This window comes from Sprattus sprattus (assembly GCF_963457725.1).
Source record: "Sprattus sprattus genome assembly, chromosome: 1".
Lineage (NCBI taxonomy): Eukaryota > Metazoa > Chordata > Actinopteri > Clupeiformes > Clupeidae > Sprattus > Sprattus sprattus.
In genome coordinates this window covers 69,970,549-69,989,232 of record NC_137920.1, presented here as the reverse complement: position 1 = coordinate 69,989,232, position 18,684 = coordinate 69,970,549, and the positions used below count along the sequence as shown (strand labels likewise).

General features: G+C 40.2%; 1 protein-coding gene across 1 annotated transcript; it reads right to left on the bottom strand.

Annotated features, from left to right (window-relative positions):
- Nucleotides 1-189: 189 nt before the first annotated feature.
- Nucleotides 190-15,542, bottom strand: LOC308371415 (cGMP-dependent 3',5'-cyclic phosphodiesterase-like; the record flags this gene model as incomplete). The annotated part of the gene is made up of 24 exons (XM_080846301.1): nucleotides 190-337; nucleotides 768-874; nucleotides 1,593-1,744; nucleotides 1,825-1,924; nucleotides 2,372-2,446; nucleotides 3,019-3,066; nucleotides 3,183-3,270; nucleotides 3,628-3,750; nucleotides 3,885-3,955; nucleotides 4,095-4,217; nucleotides 4,331-4,408; nucleotides 4,652-4,764; nucleotides 4,931-5,105; nucleotides 5,355-5,436; nucleotides 5,523-5,586; nucleotides 6,119-6,158; nucleotides 6,418-6,529; nucleotides 6,960-7,090; nucleotides 8,973-9,032; nucleotides 9,161-9,210; nucleotides 9,476-9,585; nucleotides 10,479-10,564; nucleotides 10,706-10,795; nucleotides 15,441-15,542. 24 exons carry the CDS (start codon nucleotides 15,540-15,542, stop codon nucleotides 190-192), a joined length of 2,328 nt encoding a protein of 775 aa, XP_080702427.1.
- Nucleotides 15,543-18,684: the final 3,142 nt, after the last annotated feature.

The following is an 18,684-nucleotide window of genomic DNA, read 5'->3' as shown; positions in this document are numbered from 1 at the left end:
AGAAAACATTTATTGGTATGTTTTTCCTGGTGTTCTTAAATACAAAGAAAAATAAATTATGCAAAAATAGAAACATAACCATAATTCATATTAAAATGCTTCCACTATAAAGTTTAAATGTGGCTTGCCTTCATACATCAATACATCTGCAGCCTTCATCCTTTAGCGGCACAGGCCAACTGCTTGTGACTAAAACTCATCATCTAGGAACTCTAAAGATTCATTGCTAGGCAACCCTTGTGTCCTGTACTTTTGGGAGATGTGTGTCCATCTGCTGTGATTGGATGATACGGTGCCGTGGAGCTCTGCTGACCCAGGAAACAGATCTTTCAAGAGTCTTTACAAGGGGGAGACAGGGAGAATTACACTGACTATATTTTCTGCTTTTCAGAGAGAATTTAAAAACAAGTTCATCACAAATGTAATACCTCAGTTCTTCAGGAGTACAAACAGCTGCTTATCATCTAGGATCCTAACACAGGCTTTAAACATTGTGGTTTGGTCAGAGCCATTTGGGATACCATGTCTTTAAGAAGGTTTATGAAGCATACACTAACATACATCAGCTGTGGGTTCAAAACGTGAGGTTGTTGTTCAACAGAAACATGTAATACAATCTTAACAGATGCAATTCATCAACCCTAGTCACATCATACCCTATGGGATTCGGGAGTTAATCCACAACCCTCTAGGGTTTCCACTCAAGACGTCATATTTGAATGGTCAAAAATCACAGTGAAGAGTTGGATGGAAACCCAGCTACTTACTTGAATAAAGGCATGACAATGTGTTCCATGAAGCCGATCTGCAGGTCTGGTATGTAGGCCTTCTCCCTGTCCATCATATCACTAGGTGTGTTTCCCATAGCTTTCTCCTACACACATACACACACACAAAAAAAGTTTACTTTCATCACTATGTTACTATGATAGCTCAAATCCAAATTATTTCCACGTCTTATTTAAATCTGAGGTAAAGCGCAAAAGAACATTTTTACAACTCTGGTTTGGGAAAAGGTGTGCTAGCTACCACTCAACCACATGTCCCCACATGTCCACCTCATTACTCTTGCAACCAATGTAAATGTACAATTTACAATGTTAATTAACACACTGCCTGAGCTCCAAGATCCAAAGCACACTCAAAAAAACATGAGACATCAACACAAATAGCCCAAGTAGCAATCATTGTCATAGTAACAAAGGAAAAGTTCCATGTCCTCACGTCACTCCGGCACCTGGAGTGAGGAAATCAACTGAGGTGTAAACAAAAGTCAATCAACTGAAGTATGGGAATGGAGATAGGCCATTAAGAACCATCCAAGGCTAAGTATCACAGAAACCTAATTATCATAAAGTGCTAATACATTGACAGCCTAGGTAGTAACTTACTTGAGTATAAATGGCTAGAGTCTGAAATGCTTCCTGTGCAGATGTACACCACTGAATCCGAAACATGTTCATGTGCTTTGTTAAGACTCCTGCTTTTTTTCTGGACTTAAGACTAACTGCTGCATCAACTGCAAGAAACGTTCCTCTTTGCTTACAGCAGCATTAACTCGCACACAACTGATGCCCCCTAAGCACACGTACTCTGTCTCCCTGAGAGAAGAACTCTCTGTAGATGAGTTCAGCCACTCTTCGGTTGGTCTTCCAGTCTTTGGTCTGATCAGACAGATCACTGGAGCTCATTAGCAGACACAGCAGCAGATGATGGTGCTGGGGCTTGTTTTGGTCGTATCCCTCTGGGAACATGATGGAGACAGGCGATAAGGAGACAGGGAGGCCATGCAGGAAGCGTGGGCTTGTAATGAGGGATCCTCACCTGTTGACATTTTTTGAAGATCATCTAAAATGCGCAGATGATGTGCGAGGTCAGTGGCTAAGATGATGTCATGCATCAGGTCAAGTATTCTGTGGTAGTCCTGGCCACCGAGACAGGGGAAGAAATGGTTTAATGGAGAGAGGCTGGACATTTTGTTTAAATAAGATATGATAGTAATAACGGTTCAATATTGAGGAAACAGTAACAGTTAGTGTCCTTCATAGATCCATAGATCTGCCATCAATGCACACAAAATTGTGAAAGATCAAGCTTAATTGCACTGGCAGAGCGACGTAATGACCTGAAGGATCTGACAGCTGGTCCTCTCGTAAAAAGCATGGGATAATAAGCTACAATGTAAGAATCCTGTCCATGCAGTCTTCCTACTACTAAATGAGTGCCTGGGCTTATAAAATTCTATTTCACTCTGTTTAAGTAAAAAAAAAAAGGTACGTTAATCTAAAGGTGTCTAGCAGAGATGATTAGAAGCCTATGAGCAAAGTATGTAGCACATGTAGCAGATGGACTTGCAGCTTTTTGCTATTACCTTCCTGGAACAGTTGTCGAATATGTTACAGCCCTCCGAGTTAAGGATGGAAATGGCCTCGGCAAAATGGTGTCTCTGTGGAAGATGGGAATTTAAAAAAATTAAATAAACTCTACTCATACTGAAATAAAGAATTTCTCAATACCCCAAAACTATTAGATTTTAGATTCGGTAACAACTCTATAGTGTTAGGATTGTAGGTTCGAAGGATTTGGAATCAGGCACATTGAAATCCCTCCCCCTTCTCACCGTGGCCCAAAAGAACTTGGGACTCCCCCACTACAATAGAGTCAGTGGAGGGGTTCAATTGAACTAATTTGACCAATTTAGCCCCATGGGCGGCTTTAGTCAAGGTGTTCCTCATTCTTTATTGAGGAGGAACAGATTGGACATGACTAGACCTCGGTACAGAGACAAAAACAGTGAGATTTGTGACCACATATTTGTTTCTCTGTCTTTTTGCTTTATGTTTGTTCAGTGTTTAAATATCTGTTTTGGGTTGAATGTCTCATCCCCTGTGTAAATAAAAAGCTTTATTTTTTGTAAGAATGCCACCCTCTCTGCGCCGTACGTTTTTCCACTCTGCAATACACATTCCAATCAGCCTACATCCCACAGCGTGGCCGACTCGGGCCATTTTCACACACCTCCATCACAGATCCATCTGAACTGTAGAGGTGAGCCAACACTGATTTCTGGAGAGGGAGACAGAAGGCGAGCCTTGGCATGAGAGCGAACATTTTTAGCTGCAATTATAAGCTGTGTACTCATTTGAACCACTCCCAGCTGCACCCATATATACTTGACTCACCGATTCGATCTGGAAGGAGTTAGTAGTTCCACGGTGATCCAGATCATGACACATACACGAAATGAAAAGAGCAAAGATCTCAATGTCCCTGTGGAAACAGTGAAATGTACAACCGCATAAAGATATCATTCAGTTCTTGGTGTCAAAATTGAAAATGTCCCTAGACCGACAACGCTAATAAAAGAAGGGGTAACAGGGCAATGTTCCCCCAATATATTTGTCCATTCTATAAATCAAATTGATTTTGAATGCCACTGAACATTTTCCAATCAACAAGTTAAATACAACACTCAAAGAGAAAAACAAGACAGGCATTATGTTCTCAGGCTTGCACTGTCATTATAGATGGCATTTTTATTTGTAATTTTTAACAGCAAAAGTGGCTGCATCTGCAACTTTACAAGTAAGAAAAGGAGAGCACGGTTAGGGCGAGACGGTGACTTACTCAAGATATCGTCCCATGTCCAAATTCTTGTATAGCAGGTAACAGAAGTGGGTCACAGAGAAAGCATGTGTCCAGTTGTGATAGGGAGAGTCTCTGTAACCTCTCTTAACCACCAGACAAAACCTACAACAGAGGTGCACATCAGCTTTACCTACTGAAATCAAACCTGTGTGTATTAGGATCTATCTGTGTGTATTCTATAGTAAATGTGAGTGTGAGCATGAATGGCTTTACTGGTGCTTCGTCTCTAGACTTACCGTGCCAGTGTGTTCTTTTCGATTTTGTAAGTGTTGATGAACCCCATTTCTTCAAACATGCTGATCACGGCCTACATGGGAGTGGGGTAGGGTTACTTTACTGTTGTTTTACAGTCCCAAGCATTACATTTGTGTTGACACATTCACACATGCAGCATACACAGACTCAAATATGCCCACACACACACACACACACACACACACACACACCGTAGAAGTGTTGTCATCACACAGTGAGCGAGGGATATAAGTGAATTCAGCAAAAGAGGGGTGGATCTTCAAGACGGGCTGGATGCCTCTGGAGAGTAGCCCTTGCACTTCTTCGTCAGTCACCTGTATATATTTAGAGATTTAGAAACCCTACTCTTCAGATGGCAAACACAATGGGAGGATTGGGGTAAATCATTTAAGACGCCCATAGCATGTTTCATAGCATGTTTCCATACCTTCATGTGGTACCTCATCATTTCATTAGACAAGGTGCTTCTGTACTGAGCTTCAAGCACCTTCTCGTAGAAGAGAGACTAGAGAGGGGAAAACAATTAGGATTCACATAACCATCCCTTCACAACAGATGGCACCTACATTACTGATAACAACAGCAACAGTAGACTCCGGAGGAATAAACGTTAGTGACAGAAAAGAAGCAAGCCTTTCTTTGGAGCCCTTTACCATCAGCAGTTCAAAAACACATGGTTGCTACTTTGCTGTGAAATGCCACCATTTCTTAAGGGAATGTGGTAAGAGGAAATGCTGTGGACACGCACATGAGCAATGCTGATGCCACAGTACACGGAGAAGGTAGTGGCCAATCCCTCATCAAAGTGGTTGAACCACGGGCCATTCATTTTGTTCACCAGCTCAGCAATGCCAACAATATCTGAAAAAAAGAAAAAATTATGAATGCGTGAAGTCATTGAAACTGATGGCAAACCGGGTAAAATGAAAAGCAAGAGTAAGAAAGAGAGAGAAAGACATGGAGATTGAGGGAGAAGGAGAAAGAGAGAGAAAGACATGGAGATCCAGTAAGAAGGACAAAAGCTCACCTCCATTGATATCTTTAATAGGGAAGCAGAGAATGTTCCGTGTTTGGAAGCCTGTTCTCTTGTCTATGGCAGAGTAGAACAGAGGATGGGAGTATGCATCCTTAATGTTGAGGATCTCTCCTGTTGTGACCACATGACCAGCTATTCCCTGATTTGCTGGAATGCGTAACTCCGTCTAAAGATAAGAACAATAAGGCAGGGCACCAGGAAGGAAGACAGATTATTTTTCTGACAGTAGTGGCTAATGTACTTTTTTGTGCCAGACCAGTTGCTGGAAGGGTAACATAAAGCATTTGCTTTTAGACATTTTGTTGATAAAATACCATAATTACACTTGATTTCAGTGATTAATGGGGGCCTATTTTTCTTGGCTGCACTACTCCAAATAAAAAGGGACTGGCATTTCTGCAGAGATGAGACGCACCTCGTTATCTCCCACCATCCCTCCATCAAACACCTTTGCCACCAGCTCCTCGTTGGCTTTGTCCAGCAGGAATATGGAACATCTGAGGGGAGGAGCATGGCGAGCATAATTCTGACAGAAATCAATCAGAGATCAACACAAATGGATTCATGTTTCAAATGCACCCACCTCTCTGCATTGCTGAGGTTCCGAGCTTCAGCGATGATCTCTTTCAGCAGTGTGTTGACATCATCTGCGCACAGACGAAAGGGTTTCTGGTAGTTTGCAGTCTACATGCAGACATGTCTGTCAGGTATACACATACTCATACGTGTGTATTTGTGATGGAGAGACAAAGAGAAATGAGCAAGTGTTGATCAGTCTGGGAATATTTCAGCAGCTATTTACAACTTGCTGTACACAGCCCTTCATTCACAGTAGGCAAATTCAATTAACCAGTAAATTAACACCCACACTTTGTGTTTAAACTACTACAACATCATGCTCAGTTTTTCCTACTGTGTGTACATACTATCACATAATGCTTATTAATAATAATGACAATAACAATAACAATACTACTACTACTAAAAAAACAATATTATAAGCTTAATTGAAGCACCTCACAGCATTTCAACTGAATTGTGAAAGTTATGAAAAAGTTACACCGACCTTATCACTAGGCTAAGCTCAAATATTTGAATGTGTCTATGTCAGTGTGTGTGTGTTTGAGAGAGAGAAAGGGAGAGAGAGAAAGAGAGAGAAAGACAGACAGACATATTTACCCAAATGAGTGAACAGGTTTTTTGCCACCTGCAGCAATGCCTGCAAAACATGACGGTAAAGGGGATCACAAAAACATGTAGGGTTAGACTGAGGACATGTAGTGCTGTGGTAAGAATCACATACTTACAACAAATACAGTTAAGTATGGAGTAAGGTGATATCTCAATGATACAAAAATATCATACAGTCCATGAATTATACCGTGTCTGGTTTCCCTTCAGCATTGTTCAATTGTTTAGGTGAAGCATGCCTGAGATACTAAATATGCTGAAAAATGAGTGTGTCTTAAGCAGATTACCTGACACTGTGTCTGCAGTTTGTGCTCCCTTTGAAGAGCCAAGGTACTGCTTAACACTGGGGAGGTATGCTGGACACAGTGCTGAATGATGCGTTCATCTGCCTCTGTGTATCTGATTGAACCCAATCCATGTGTTCATGATTTAATACGCATACACATGCAGACACACACAATCCATATACACATGTTTTCATACACTTCTACACACACACACAATCCAGACATACATGGATTTTGAACACACACACACACACACATTCCAAAGAGACTTACAAGGAAAATGCATTTATACCTCAGGAGCAGTTTAGGGGTTCAGTGTGTTGCTCAAGGACACTTACACACTTGGTAAGGAGGAGTGAGAAATCGAACTAGCATCCTTCCGATTACTTAACGACTCCTCTACCCCCTGTATCACACGCACGCACGCACGCACGCACACAGACACACACACACAGACACACACACACACACACACACACACACACACACACACACACACACACTCACACACACACACACACACAAAAGGACATCAGTCTCACCTGCTGGCACCTTCCTTGTTGAAAGAACAGAGAAGGGCCACCACCTTTCCGGTGTCCCTACACTCCACTGGCACACACAGCATTGTCTCCACCTGCAGGGCCAGCCTACTGCTCAGCTGCTGTATGTCTCCCTGTCAGAGAAGGAGAAGGAGAAGGAGAGGCAAACTGAGGCAGCTCAGACTCTTGGAGGTCTGACTGAAGATCAATGGAGACAGTACACCTGAGACCTATTGTTCTGGCACAAGTTCAAACCTAATCAAATGAATAACTGATGTTTTCAAAGAGCATGTCTTAGACCATATTATGAGAATAAAAATGTGGTGAAATGTGGCAAAAAAACATGGTGGGATGTACTCACTGTGGTGAGGTCTTGTTGTGTGAGAGACCTTTTCTCCTCCACTGCCTTCCCCAAAGGGCCTATGACCAGCTGAACAGCACACATCATAAAGTGGTTGGCATTTAACCTTTCACTTTCTTGATTTCCCTTGTATTTTCCTTGATCTTTATTCTTAAGGGGTAAAGCCCTGGACAAATACACTTGTAGTGTGTTTCCCCTTTGAGACCTGATTTCTTACCACTGATGGTAATTCAAATTTGGACTTAAAGAACCACCGGGTGCTACTCCACAGGAGGCCAATAGAGGGAGCCTGTGTTTCAGGGTAGCTGTTGCTAGTCTACCTGGGCTCAGTTGTAGGCTAGAGGTTGTGGGTGTGTTTTATTCCTCAGATATGTGCTAAATGCTAGGGTGACCAGCTGATGTTGAATCTACTGTCCAAGATTCAGATGAACAGACGAGAAGAGACTAGAGAAAAGACTGACTGAGTTCCAAACTATGCTCTGTGTGGAAGCTATGAGGTAAAGTCTCCTGTGATTGACAAAACATAAACAATAAGGAAATGTACCTATACATTTGTACACATGTACATATCCTTCCTACACTGTCATCCATTTGCTTAATACCACAACACTTGTTTTTGTAGAAACAGTTTATGACACAGTTGCATGCCTGTGTGTCCCATTGATATCTCTTCCCACAAAACCCAACAATATACTGGCAGAATCCAGCCTAAACTGGTCTATACGTTAATGTGGTTTTCTGTTCCAACATAAATGTCAAAATATGAGAGAAAAGGGAAGACAAAACTCACGGGAAGGCTGATCTCCTGCAAAACTTTATCACCAATCACCTGTGAACCCATTTGCAGAAGTCTGGTTTTAATGGTAATCATTTTTTCACGAATATAACTGTATTGAATTTGTCAGGGTTAGCGGTGGTGGTTCACAAGTCTTGAGTCACTTTTATGTTAAGACAAAAATCAGAAGGAGAACAAATTATTATACTGTCAGTGGGTATCAGAGTGTGTCTGATTGAAACGGTTTAAAGTTAAGTGCATTCATTTCCTGTCTCATCAGCATTTCTGTGTGAGCTGGTTTCTATTTACCTCGCAGAGCAGCTGGTTACTGTCTTCTGAAACCAGCAGAAAGCAACACACAGACTTGGTCTCTTTTTCCAGCTGTTGAAGCAATCGCACCAAATAAATAGTGTGTCTGTTCCTCATTCTGTAAGAATCACCATTTCAATAATAATAATGATGATATAATTACTATAACATTGGAACTCACATATTTAATGATTTTGTGCTGGACAGTTGCTGCATTCAAATCATAGAGACTTCCTATAAAAAAAACAAGTCCATTAATAACAAATATTCATTATAAATGAATGTCTACATTTCTGATATGCTTTCTTCCCCGTAACAACCACATTCAATCTCAGTCCATACCACACAGCTGGAGGACCTTCTGATCCAGGTCTCCATTTCCTGGAGCTGGTGAATGATTCTCAGATGTATTGATCAGTGGGCTCATTAACGGCCTCTTGGCCTTCAGAGTGAGCACTCTTTTACAAGCTACTGTGATCTGAAAGAAGACAGCAGGGCACGAAGAGCATTATTACTGATTGCAGTTCCCTGTTAACTAAATTATTGATTAATATTTGTCCCTTTGACTTACATGCTTCTCCAGCAAGTCTAAATCTCTGTCCTTCTCATCACTGGACTCTCCACAGCTGATCTGCAAATACAGTGAAACACAGCATACAGGTCTTCCAATAAACATCAACTTGGTGTATGATGGTTTTATCTCTGTGTTTTCAGATTAAATCAGATAGTTTTTTGTAAGTGCCCTCTAAGCACTCTCACCAAAAGGACAGCAATGACTTCTCCTTGGTCCATAAGAGGTGCTATGACAACTACAGAGAGTAAAGAGATTAATCACATTAAATATAGATTTTAAAATTTCTATGTATAGGCGAAGTACATACACACCAGCAGGCCGTACAAACATAGTCACTTTTGACCCTGTGCGCACACACACACACACACACACACACACACACACACACACACACACACACACACACACACACACACACACACACACACACACACACACACACACACACACACACACACACACACACACACACACACACACACACACACACACACACAAACCTTTCTGGTGCCCTGGCAGAGGCTTCGCCAGGCTTGGTCTCTGGTCCTTATGCAGCTCTGCTGGAGGAATGCCATTGCATACTACTCTTCTCTGCTGAGCAACAGCTTCTCTGAGGAGGGAGAACAGATACATTCATCATTTTCATGCTGTATCAATGGATAAGTTGCAGTTTTTTTTACAATCAACTTAGCTTAACTGATGAGCTCAGGTGTGTGTTTGTAAAGCACTCTGTGTTAAAAGTGGACATGGTATTGACACAAATGTGAACATAGATGGTAAAAAAGCTGCAAACAAAAACAAAAAAATGTATTTCCCGCTAAAAGAATAATCTCTATTATTTCAAGCAAAGAGTTTCATTTGTCTGTAGTCTCCAAGCCACAATAGAAGATGTTCCATGAAGCTCTCAAAGTATGAATCGCTGGTCAATCTTTTTTTAAGGAGCCTAGTTCCACTTTTTTTTGTGTGTATGGCTGTTCATATAGCCAATAAGAATTACTTTTACTCAAGCAGAACTTGATGCGTGTTTGGTACCACTCCCATCTCCTGGGATTGTCGGGATGTAATCACTAAATCTTGTTTACAACATGGCTGTCCGCCTCTCAGCAGTAAGTCTTTTTGAATCACGCTATTAGCACTTTCATGAGTTCATCCATGTTCACCATATACAAAAATAATACCACAAAAGTGAACTGAACAGAGTAATTACAACAAATAAACAAGTTTAGCTGGTGGTGAATATTGAGAGAGGTATTCATGGATTTCCGAAGAGGTAGTCACTGCATTTTGTGTCAAAGCATATTCAAGCACTTTCAATATTCATAATTTAGATAACATAACCTGAAGTGTGTGAAGTGTTTTGAAAAAAGTGAACAGTGCGCTGACAAAAAAAAACTACTGTAAAAAAAAACTTTAAATTATGTTAAATCTCATAATCCTCTTAAGCGTAATTACTCACTGGCATTAATAGGAGTTGAAATACATCATTGGGATTACTGCTCTTACTTAATTTTCCCCTCACTCTGCAGCTCGTGCTCAGGGTCTTCACACTTCAGGGATCCATCTTCCAGAAGATATGTACACACAGTGACCTGCAAGAGTATAAAAAAAATCCGTATCCACAAATAAGCTGAGACTTGTCTACTGTAATACTGTTACAAAAGCATGAAAGGCATATAAGTGTGTTGTGAGTAAATTATTTGAGGCGCTTTTGTAGAAAGGGGGAGGCTTACTGGTCCAGCCAACAAAACACAGAGGGCAGTCTGAGCGGCATCTCTCAGAGATGCACAGTCTGTCACTGAGGCTAACGACAGCAGAGAATCCTGGCAAAGAGAAGAAGACAGATACATTACATGTCAAATAAGCTATTTGATCATTTGATTTTTTTAATATTTTATTATACTGATACATACAGCGCTGGAAAATTGAGACCACTCCAAATTTGTCTTAAATCAGCATCTTTACGTGTATGGTAGCCATTTCATTACAGTGTCTGTTGAATTCCAATACAGGCACACTCAATGCTATTTAATGAGGTACTGATTAGGCGATCACCTGGACCAACTCTTATTCAATGAAGAAGAGTATAAAAACCAGAGTTCTGGTCATCACTATCCTCTTGCAATAGGTCTAGCTGGATGGCAGAAACAGTGCTAGTAGTACCACAAAAGTATTTGGAATAAAAAAAAGTGTCTATTGACCATGCCAAAAGAGTTAAAAATAAAAGTTTTGAGTGAGGAAAAGAAGAGTTCAATTCTGGTTTTACTGCCAGAGGGATACATTTGGCGCCAGCTGGCTTCCATCCTTAAAATTTCAAAGACGGCAGTTCATGAGAACAAGGCCAAGCAGCAGACATTAGGGACAACAAAGCTACAGACCGGCAGAGGCTGAAAACGACTTTCCACTCATCTGGATGACTGCCAACTCATTTGAATGTCACTCAACAACCTTAGGATGACATCAAGTGACCCCTTCAAAAAGAATGGCAAACGGCAGCTGGGGTGAAGTGCACGTCAAGGACGGTAAGGAACCAGCTCCTAGGTGCAGGGCTTAAGTCGTGCAAAGCTAGAACAAAAAACCCTTCATCAACGAGAAGCAAAGAAGAGCCAGGCCTACTAGCCAAAGTGTCTTGTACCTATGAAATTTGGTGGAGGATTGGTGATCTCGGGCTGCTTAAGTAAGGCTGGAATCGGGCAGATTTGTCTTTGTGTGAAGGACTTATGAATCAAGCCAAGTACAAAGTTGTCCTGAAAAAAAAAAAACATGCTTCCTTCTGCTCTGGCAATGTTCCCAAACTCAGAGGAGTGTTTTTTTTGCCAACAGCAGCAGGACAATGCTCCATGCAACACAGCCAGGTCAGTGAAGGTGTGGATGAAGGACCACCAGATCAGGACCCTGTCATGTCCAGACCTGAATCCCATTGCAAACCTCTGAAATGTGATCATGAGGAAGATGGATGGTCACAAGCCACCAAACAAAGCTGTGCTGCTTGAATGTTTGGGCAAGGAGTTGCATAGTCACCCAATAGCAATGTGAAAGACTGGTGGAGAGCATGCCAAGATGCATGCAAGCTGTGATTGTAAATCAAGGTTATTCCATCAAATATTGATTTCTGATCTCTTCCTAAGTTAAAACATTAGTCTTGTGGTGTTCAAAAATGAATATAAACTTGTTTTCTTTGCATATTTGGAGATCTGAAAACACTGCATCTTTTTTTTCTGCAAATAAATGATCTAAGTGACAATATCTTTATTTGAAATTTGGGAGAAATGTTATCAGTAGTTTCTAGAATACAACTACATTTTACTCACACATACCAATAAATAGTTCAAGCAGAGAGAGTAGTAATTTAGAAGTGGTCTCTTAATTTTTTTCCAGAGCTGTAGGCTACACCAACAAATATTGCAAGAATACGCACACACAAGAAATTGATTAGCTAGCATCAACACTAGCTGTATTTCCCAAGAGTCTATGTGCAAACTTCCGTTTCTTTCACAAATGTGGCAACTATTTGGAGTCCTATTCTTAACAACTGCCGCTGCCATGGATGCTTAGGCAACTTCATAGTTGTCTCCAGGTAATGTTAAGATTTAGGCTGCACTGTAAATGTATCCTTGCACATTTGAATGCAATAATTCTGTTAGCCGGCTAGATGACTACGCCAAATATTTCGGTTAGCGAGTATTGTTATGATAGGTAACGTATAATATCATAATATCAGTATATTTTCCTGCCGTCTTTTTCCAGTTCGTAGTCCGAAGGCCTACCAGTAATAGAGCCATTATGTTGGCGTTATGACTTATTCAGATGTAGCTTGACTCGTTAGCGTCAATTCATTTGCAAGTTATAGCCAATTGTCTTTTTATGCTTAATACACGTCGCTTGACGTGGAGACATGCAAAAAGCGTTTACCGGTATTTCTGTGTATGTCTGTGTCACATACACAATATCAGGCTTTGCACAGAGACAAAACGTTTCCTATTTGACAAATAGTGCAGGAGGACGCATCAAGAACTTTCCTGCCTTACAAAGTTTATTCTGTTTCTAGAGCAAGTAATTTGTATTCTCGTGGGATAACTGGGTTGGTTCAGGACCCATTTAATGGGACTCAGTAATTGGAGTTTACTTAATAATTTTTCTACATTCTAGCATGCAGTAGAGTACCTTCATTTTGAAAAGGACTAAGGTCAAAGGACATGGTCATGCAAACTATTTGCAGAAATGTATACAAGTTTGATACTCCACAGACATCTGTGTACCAAGTCTATTTGATTTTAATTTACCCTGTTCTTGTCAGATCAGATTGAGTACAAAGGCTACGTCCCTTTGGTGCTGAACAATAACTTCTCTTGAAAAAACCTGCTCTACCGGCTCCTTTCTATGATTAGCTCTCTGGACTTTGCCTTCTTTTATCTGGGGGTCAAATGAACTAAGTTGCAGACCTGAGAAAAGGGGTTCTGACTGATTTGGGGATTCACTCTGAAAAATAAATTCCGACTCAAAATCTGGTAATGTTTATGAGTGAGATGATAAAAGAAAGTAAACTCAGTGGATGCAGTGTTGTGATAAGGTCGACTAGATCAGAGGCCTTTTAATATCAATGTGGTTCTATCACCAGAGCGTGAAAGACCACACGATATAACAGCTTTTGACCTTTTGAGAATACACAGGACTAATATTGACTATAGTAAAGCAAACTTAAGCAACAGATATTTGCACAGACGATGTCCTCAATCATATCTAAGACACACACACACACACACATACACACACACACACACACACACACACACACACACACACACCACACACACACACACCACACATACACACACACCACACACACACACACACACACACACACACACACACACACACACACACACACACACACACACACACACACACACACACACACACACACACACACACAGTCATGTTAACACATTTTGCAGTGCAGTAAATTGATCTAGGCTGAAGGGCACTGCTGGCGTTAGGTGAATTTGACACTAAAAGGATTCCTTAGGCAGGCAGCAGCACTGAAACGTTCTACCCATCTTTGGTTGGACTGTGGGGCTTTCCTGTCTTTTTGTTGGTTTGCTTTCCTGAGTATCTGTATGGAATTAACTGTAATGCTCAATAACCAAATATGGACTGTTTCTGGGCTGGATTGTTGTGCTGCATGTTTTCCATATATCCAGGCTGTACTGTAACGGAATTACGTTCTACAATAATACTTTGACGCAGATTACCCTGATTAACTTGATTTTGTAGTTTAAGTAACACTATGCAACAATTATACTCCAGGATTAGGGTTAGGATACGCAGTTTTACCTAAAAAAAAAACGCTTGAAAAAAATTGGGGCGCTACAATGACTTTTAATATGGAGAATCGCCTCCGTGCCATTGCCATACCAGGGTCCATAGGCATATAACTTCGTTCTGTAGTTTTGCCTGTGGCAGCCCGACTTGTTCACTGTATGCCAAACTAGTAAGTAGCTTATTTTCCGTCTTGCTTTGTCTTGTGTTGCACTTGCTTGATGTTTGACTGTGTAAGGACAGTCGTTGAGAAACTAGATTGTCATAATGTCAAAGTCAGCACATTTCAGGAGATTTCGTTAGTTTTAGCTGCTAGCATACCGTTAGCGAATAGCTATTGATCCGTTGTGCTGCTTTAAAGAAATTATAATGATGATTATGATTCTCTCTCTCTCTCTCTCTCTCTCTCTCTCTCTCTCTGTATTAAGATCTACAATAATACTTTGCCGCAGATTAACCTGTTTAGTTGATTTTGTAGTTAAAGACACACACACACACACACACACACACACACACACACACTGATCTACTGACAGACCTTGTCCTATGCTAAACAAATAAGGTTGAAGAAGCTAGTAATTTTGATAAATCTCAATAGTTGTAGGGCCATTTCAAACTGCCATAACCCAGTGACAGCTGTCGTTTAGGAAGAGTTAAAAAAAAAAAAGAACATGTGAGGAATTCCAGAGGGACTGTGCACTTTGTGACGACAAACCTACCACTCAGGGTCTAAGGAATGCCCAGCCTATTTTTTCCCTGTGACACCATTAAGACTGACAGAGTCAGAGGCAATACACTTTTACGCTCAGTTACTAGGGAAGCAGTGAAGTGTTTGTAAACAAAGTGTGGCTTTGTTTTAAAAACTGAAAACAGCAGCAGACTTTTAAACCACTGATAATGTTATGCTGTTCCCAAGTTGAGAACACAGCAAAGGCTTGTGAGGATCACGTTGTGCCCGAATGAATAAACTGTCTGACAGCAAGAGTGGTCCTCATGTAAACACACATAGACTCACATGCCAACGACTGGATCAACAGGTCCTTTAGGGAAACCTCACACACAGAAGCTACGTTGCAGAATAAATGCATTTTTATCCTAAAGTCTAGTTCACAGAGTACACGTAGGAACAATTATGTGGGTGGCCTTTACCTGAAATTTGTCAGGTGAGTCTGCTCTGTCCTCCACTCGTGGAATGCGTCGCCGTCCTCCAAGAAAGCGAAAGAGCTCAATGAGAACCTGCAACAGCACCATTTCAACTCCTTTCTTCACACCAAATCACATAGATTCGCGCTCTGTCTCACTCAATATTCTAGTTCTTTCCTTTCTGTCTCTGCTCTTTGTCCCTCTTCTCTCTCTCACTGTCCTGTGACAGGCGGAGAATGTGAAGCCCTTTTGTAAACAAGCCGGCGCGTCCCTCAGCTCTTGGCCCGCTCTGTCTCAGGCTATCTCTCTTCCTATTACGCTCTCTCCACCCCTCCCTGTCCACTGGTTGTGTAAGCTGTCATTGCCAGTGAACAGGGGTGTGTGGCAGGTGAGTGCCCAAGAGAGAGAGAGAGAGAGAGAGAAAGAGAGAGAGAGGTGCGGTCCACATAAAAGGTTGAGATTAAGGGATCATGTAAACAATAACAAATGTACACTACAACATTTCCTGACAGGTTGGAAGACCTGTATTTCATTATAGCCTGTTAAGAGACTTTCAGATAAAGATGGTAATATGAAAAAAAGCATAAAATATGCCTCTCTCTGTCTCTCTCTCTCTCTCTCTCTGTGTGTGTATATGTTAATGTGTCCTTACAATTTCACTTCAGGACCGGAAAAGCCTACGAATGATTCTACTGAATCAGTGCAAAGATGAAAACGTTTTTTTCTAGTTATGCTTTCTCCTGACCTCTTGTGGACAGTCACCATCTTTACAGCTACAGTTTTAAAGATTTTTTTTCTCACCATTGTACCAAATGCTTAATCTTTAATGCAGAAATAGAGTAAGATATATTTAAAAATCCAAACATCAAAGAATGTCAAACAGTTTTTTATTATCATTATAATTGTATACATTAGCCACTAGTTGAGTAGTACTGAAACTCCTAAGAGTCTCCTTCTTTATTTCCCATCTCTAATGTGAAATATACTTTCAATGGTTCATTCCACATACAAGAACCAACAAACCAGCCATTGTTATGGAAATCCGTATTGAGCAAAAACACATTTGCTTTGGTTATCCTTGAGATGTATCACCCCTCTGTGACAATAACACTTTGAATTCACATAGCTTTGTTTGAGAACATAAAATACATAATATCGTTGTCACTGAGGGTTTTTAAACAACTAAACTAAGACATAGTTCCATAGAAACCAACTCTCGCCATTACTCATTTGTCTCTCAGTAAAGGTTTTTACATGGTGTGACTAGAAGGAAGTACTGTATATGGGCCATTCTACCGAATTCGTGTAATATGCAGTCCCTCAACAATAAAAACTATTTACAAAACAATTAGGTATTTAGGCATAGATATTTAATTAGAAAATGTTATGGTCTATATAAACCCAATGCATTACATGAGATAGTGATAAGCTAAATATATACAAAATCATCATTTATAGGGTACTTTCTATTGGGAAGTAGCTGTCCCCAACCCTGACATCTAAATTTCAATGCCTTTAAATAACGCTTTTCAATTTTTTTAGATTTTTTTCAATGATTTCATTTCAAAGATCTTTATGATTGGGTTGAAACAGAACTTGGAATATTTAGATTTATCGTGGGTTTAATTTTTAAATCAATTTTCTATACTCAAAAAATCATGTCCCTAGTTTTCATGTCACTACCGAAACACAAGAGTTTTAGTCCATTGGCTGAGCCTGTGTTTTAGCCACGACTCTACATTTTTGACCATGCAGTGACACTGCATCTCTGTCCCTCATGGTTGAATGGTAAGTAGCTAAATCCCATAGTTTTTATATAAATGTGTTCCAAAGTCTGAAAATCGACGTGTAACCTTAAGAATTGTCACTACCGAAACGCATGTTTTCTTCAATTAAGTAAACCTTTTGGGGTTTCATGGAAAATCTTATGTTTGTATGTGTGTTCACCTCTTCAAAGATGTGTTTAAAAGCTGTGTGCTTGCTAGAATTCTTTATTTATGCTTAAAATTAGCTAGAATTGTCACTACCGAAACAGTCACTACCGAAACATATGGTAGTGACCTGATGATTTCAGTAGTGACAAAATGAAATGGTAAGTAGTTCAATCCGATAATTTTTTTAATAAATGTGTTGTGTGGACTAAAGGGCGGCCCAGAGCACCTTTTGGAAGATTTTGGGAGAGAAATGAACATCTATCCAACAGTGCAGTCACTACCGAAACACTGGATGTCACTACCGAAACAGTGCAGCACTACCGAAACACAGGATGTTTTGTAAAAAATTAAGTATATTGAGTAATCAACTAAAATGTTATGATACTGATTGGATTAATGTATGTTCAATTTCATCAATCAACAACTCTGGAATCAATATGATCAGTATTTTGCATTTTACAAAGAAATATTGCACTTAGATTTTGATGAATTGTATAAATTGAACTTGAAAATTTGGTAAAAAATTCATTTTTATGGATTTCATTGTGAAAACCTTCAAGAAATATTTGTAAAAATACTCTTCAGAGAAGGGAAGGAAACACAATCTGAACAGGTCAATAATAATACTTTTTTACTATAGTAAATGTGATGTTTCGGTAGTGACAATTTTTGGAAGAGGAAAAACATTCCAACACATTCTGAAAATACAATATAAAAATTGACTGTTCTTTTACTAGATAAGTGTACTTTAGATATGGTACAATATACATACGGACAAAGTTTTGGGAATAAAACATAAAAAAAATCAAAATATTTCCGACCTGACTTTGCACCAATTCGGTAGAATGGCCCATATACTGTATATGGCTTTACCTTGTTGGACAGTCACATACATGGGCCATCTTAGAATTTGATTCCCTTCCTCTTTCCACTGACAGACTGGAATTCTCCTCACAGACAGAGTGCTACAGCACTCCTGCAGGCAGTGAGGCCTTTGACAGCGATGGGCTTTGGTTTGTTTTCTGCCTCACTTGTAACAAAGTCATGCAGAAGAAGAACATGCAGAACTGGCCACAGCTGAAATCAATTGAACATCTTTATTACTTCTACTTATTGGTGGCTTATCCCCCTAAGGGTGTAGTCTAGTGTCGCTGTTACTGGTTATTTTTTTTTATTTAAACCTATATTGCCACTTTAGAGGTTTTGGAAATAGTTGCATTTCCTGAATAACTGCACAAGAGGGAGACATTCTTAATTTCTTGTGGTGTTTTACGGGCAGAGAGGTTGTGTTTCATAGGTCTTTGTGTGTGTGTGAA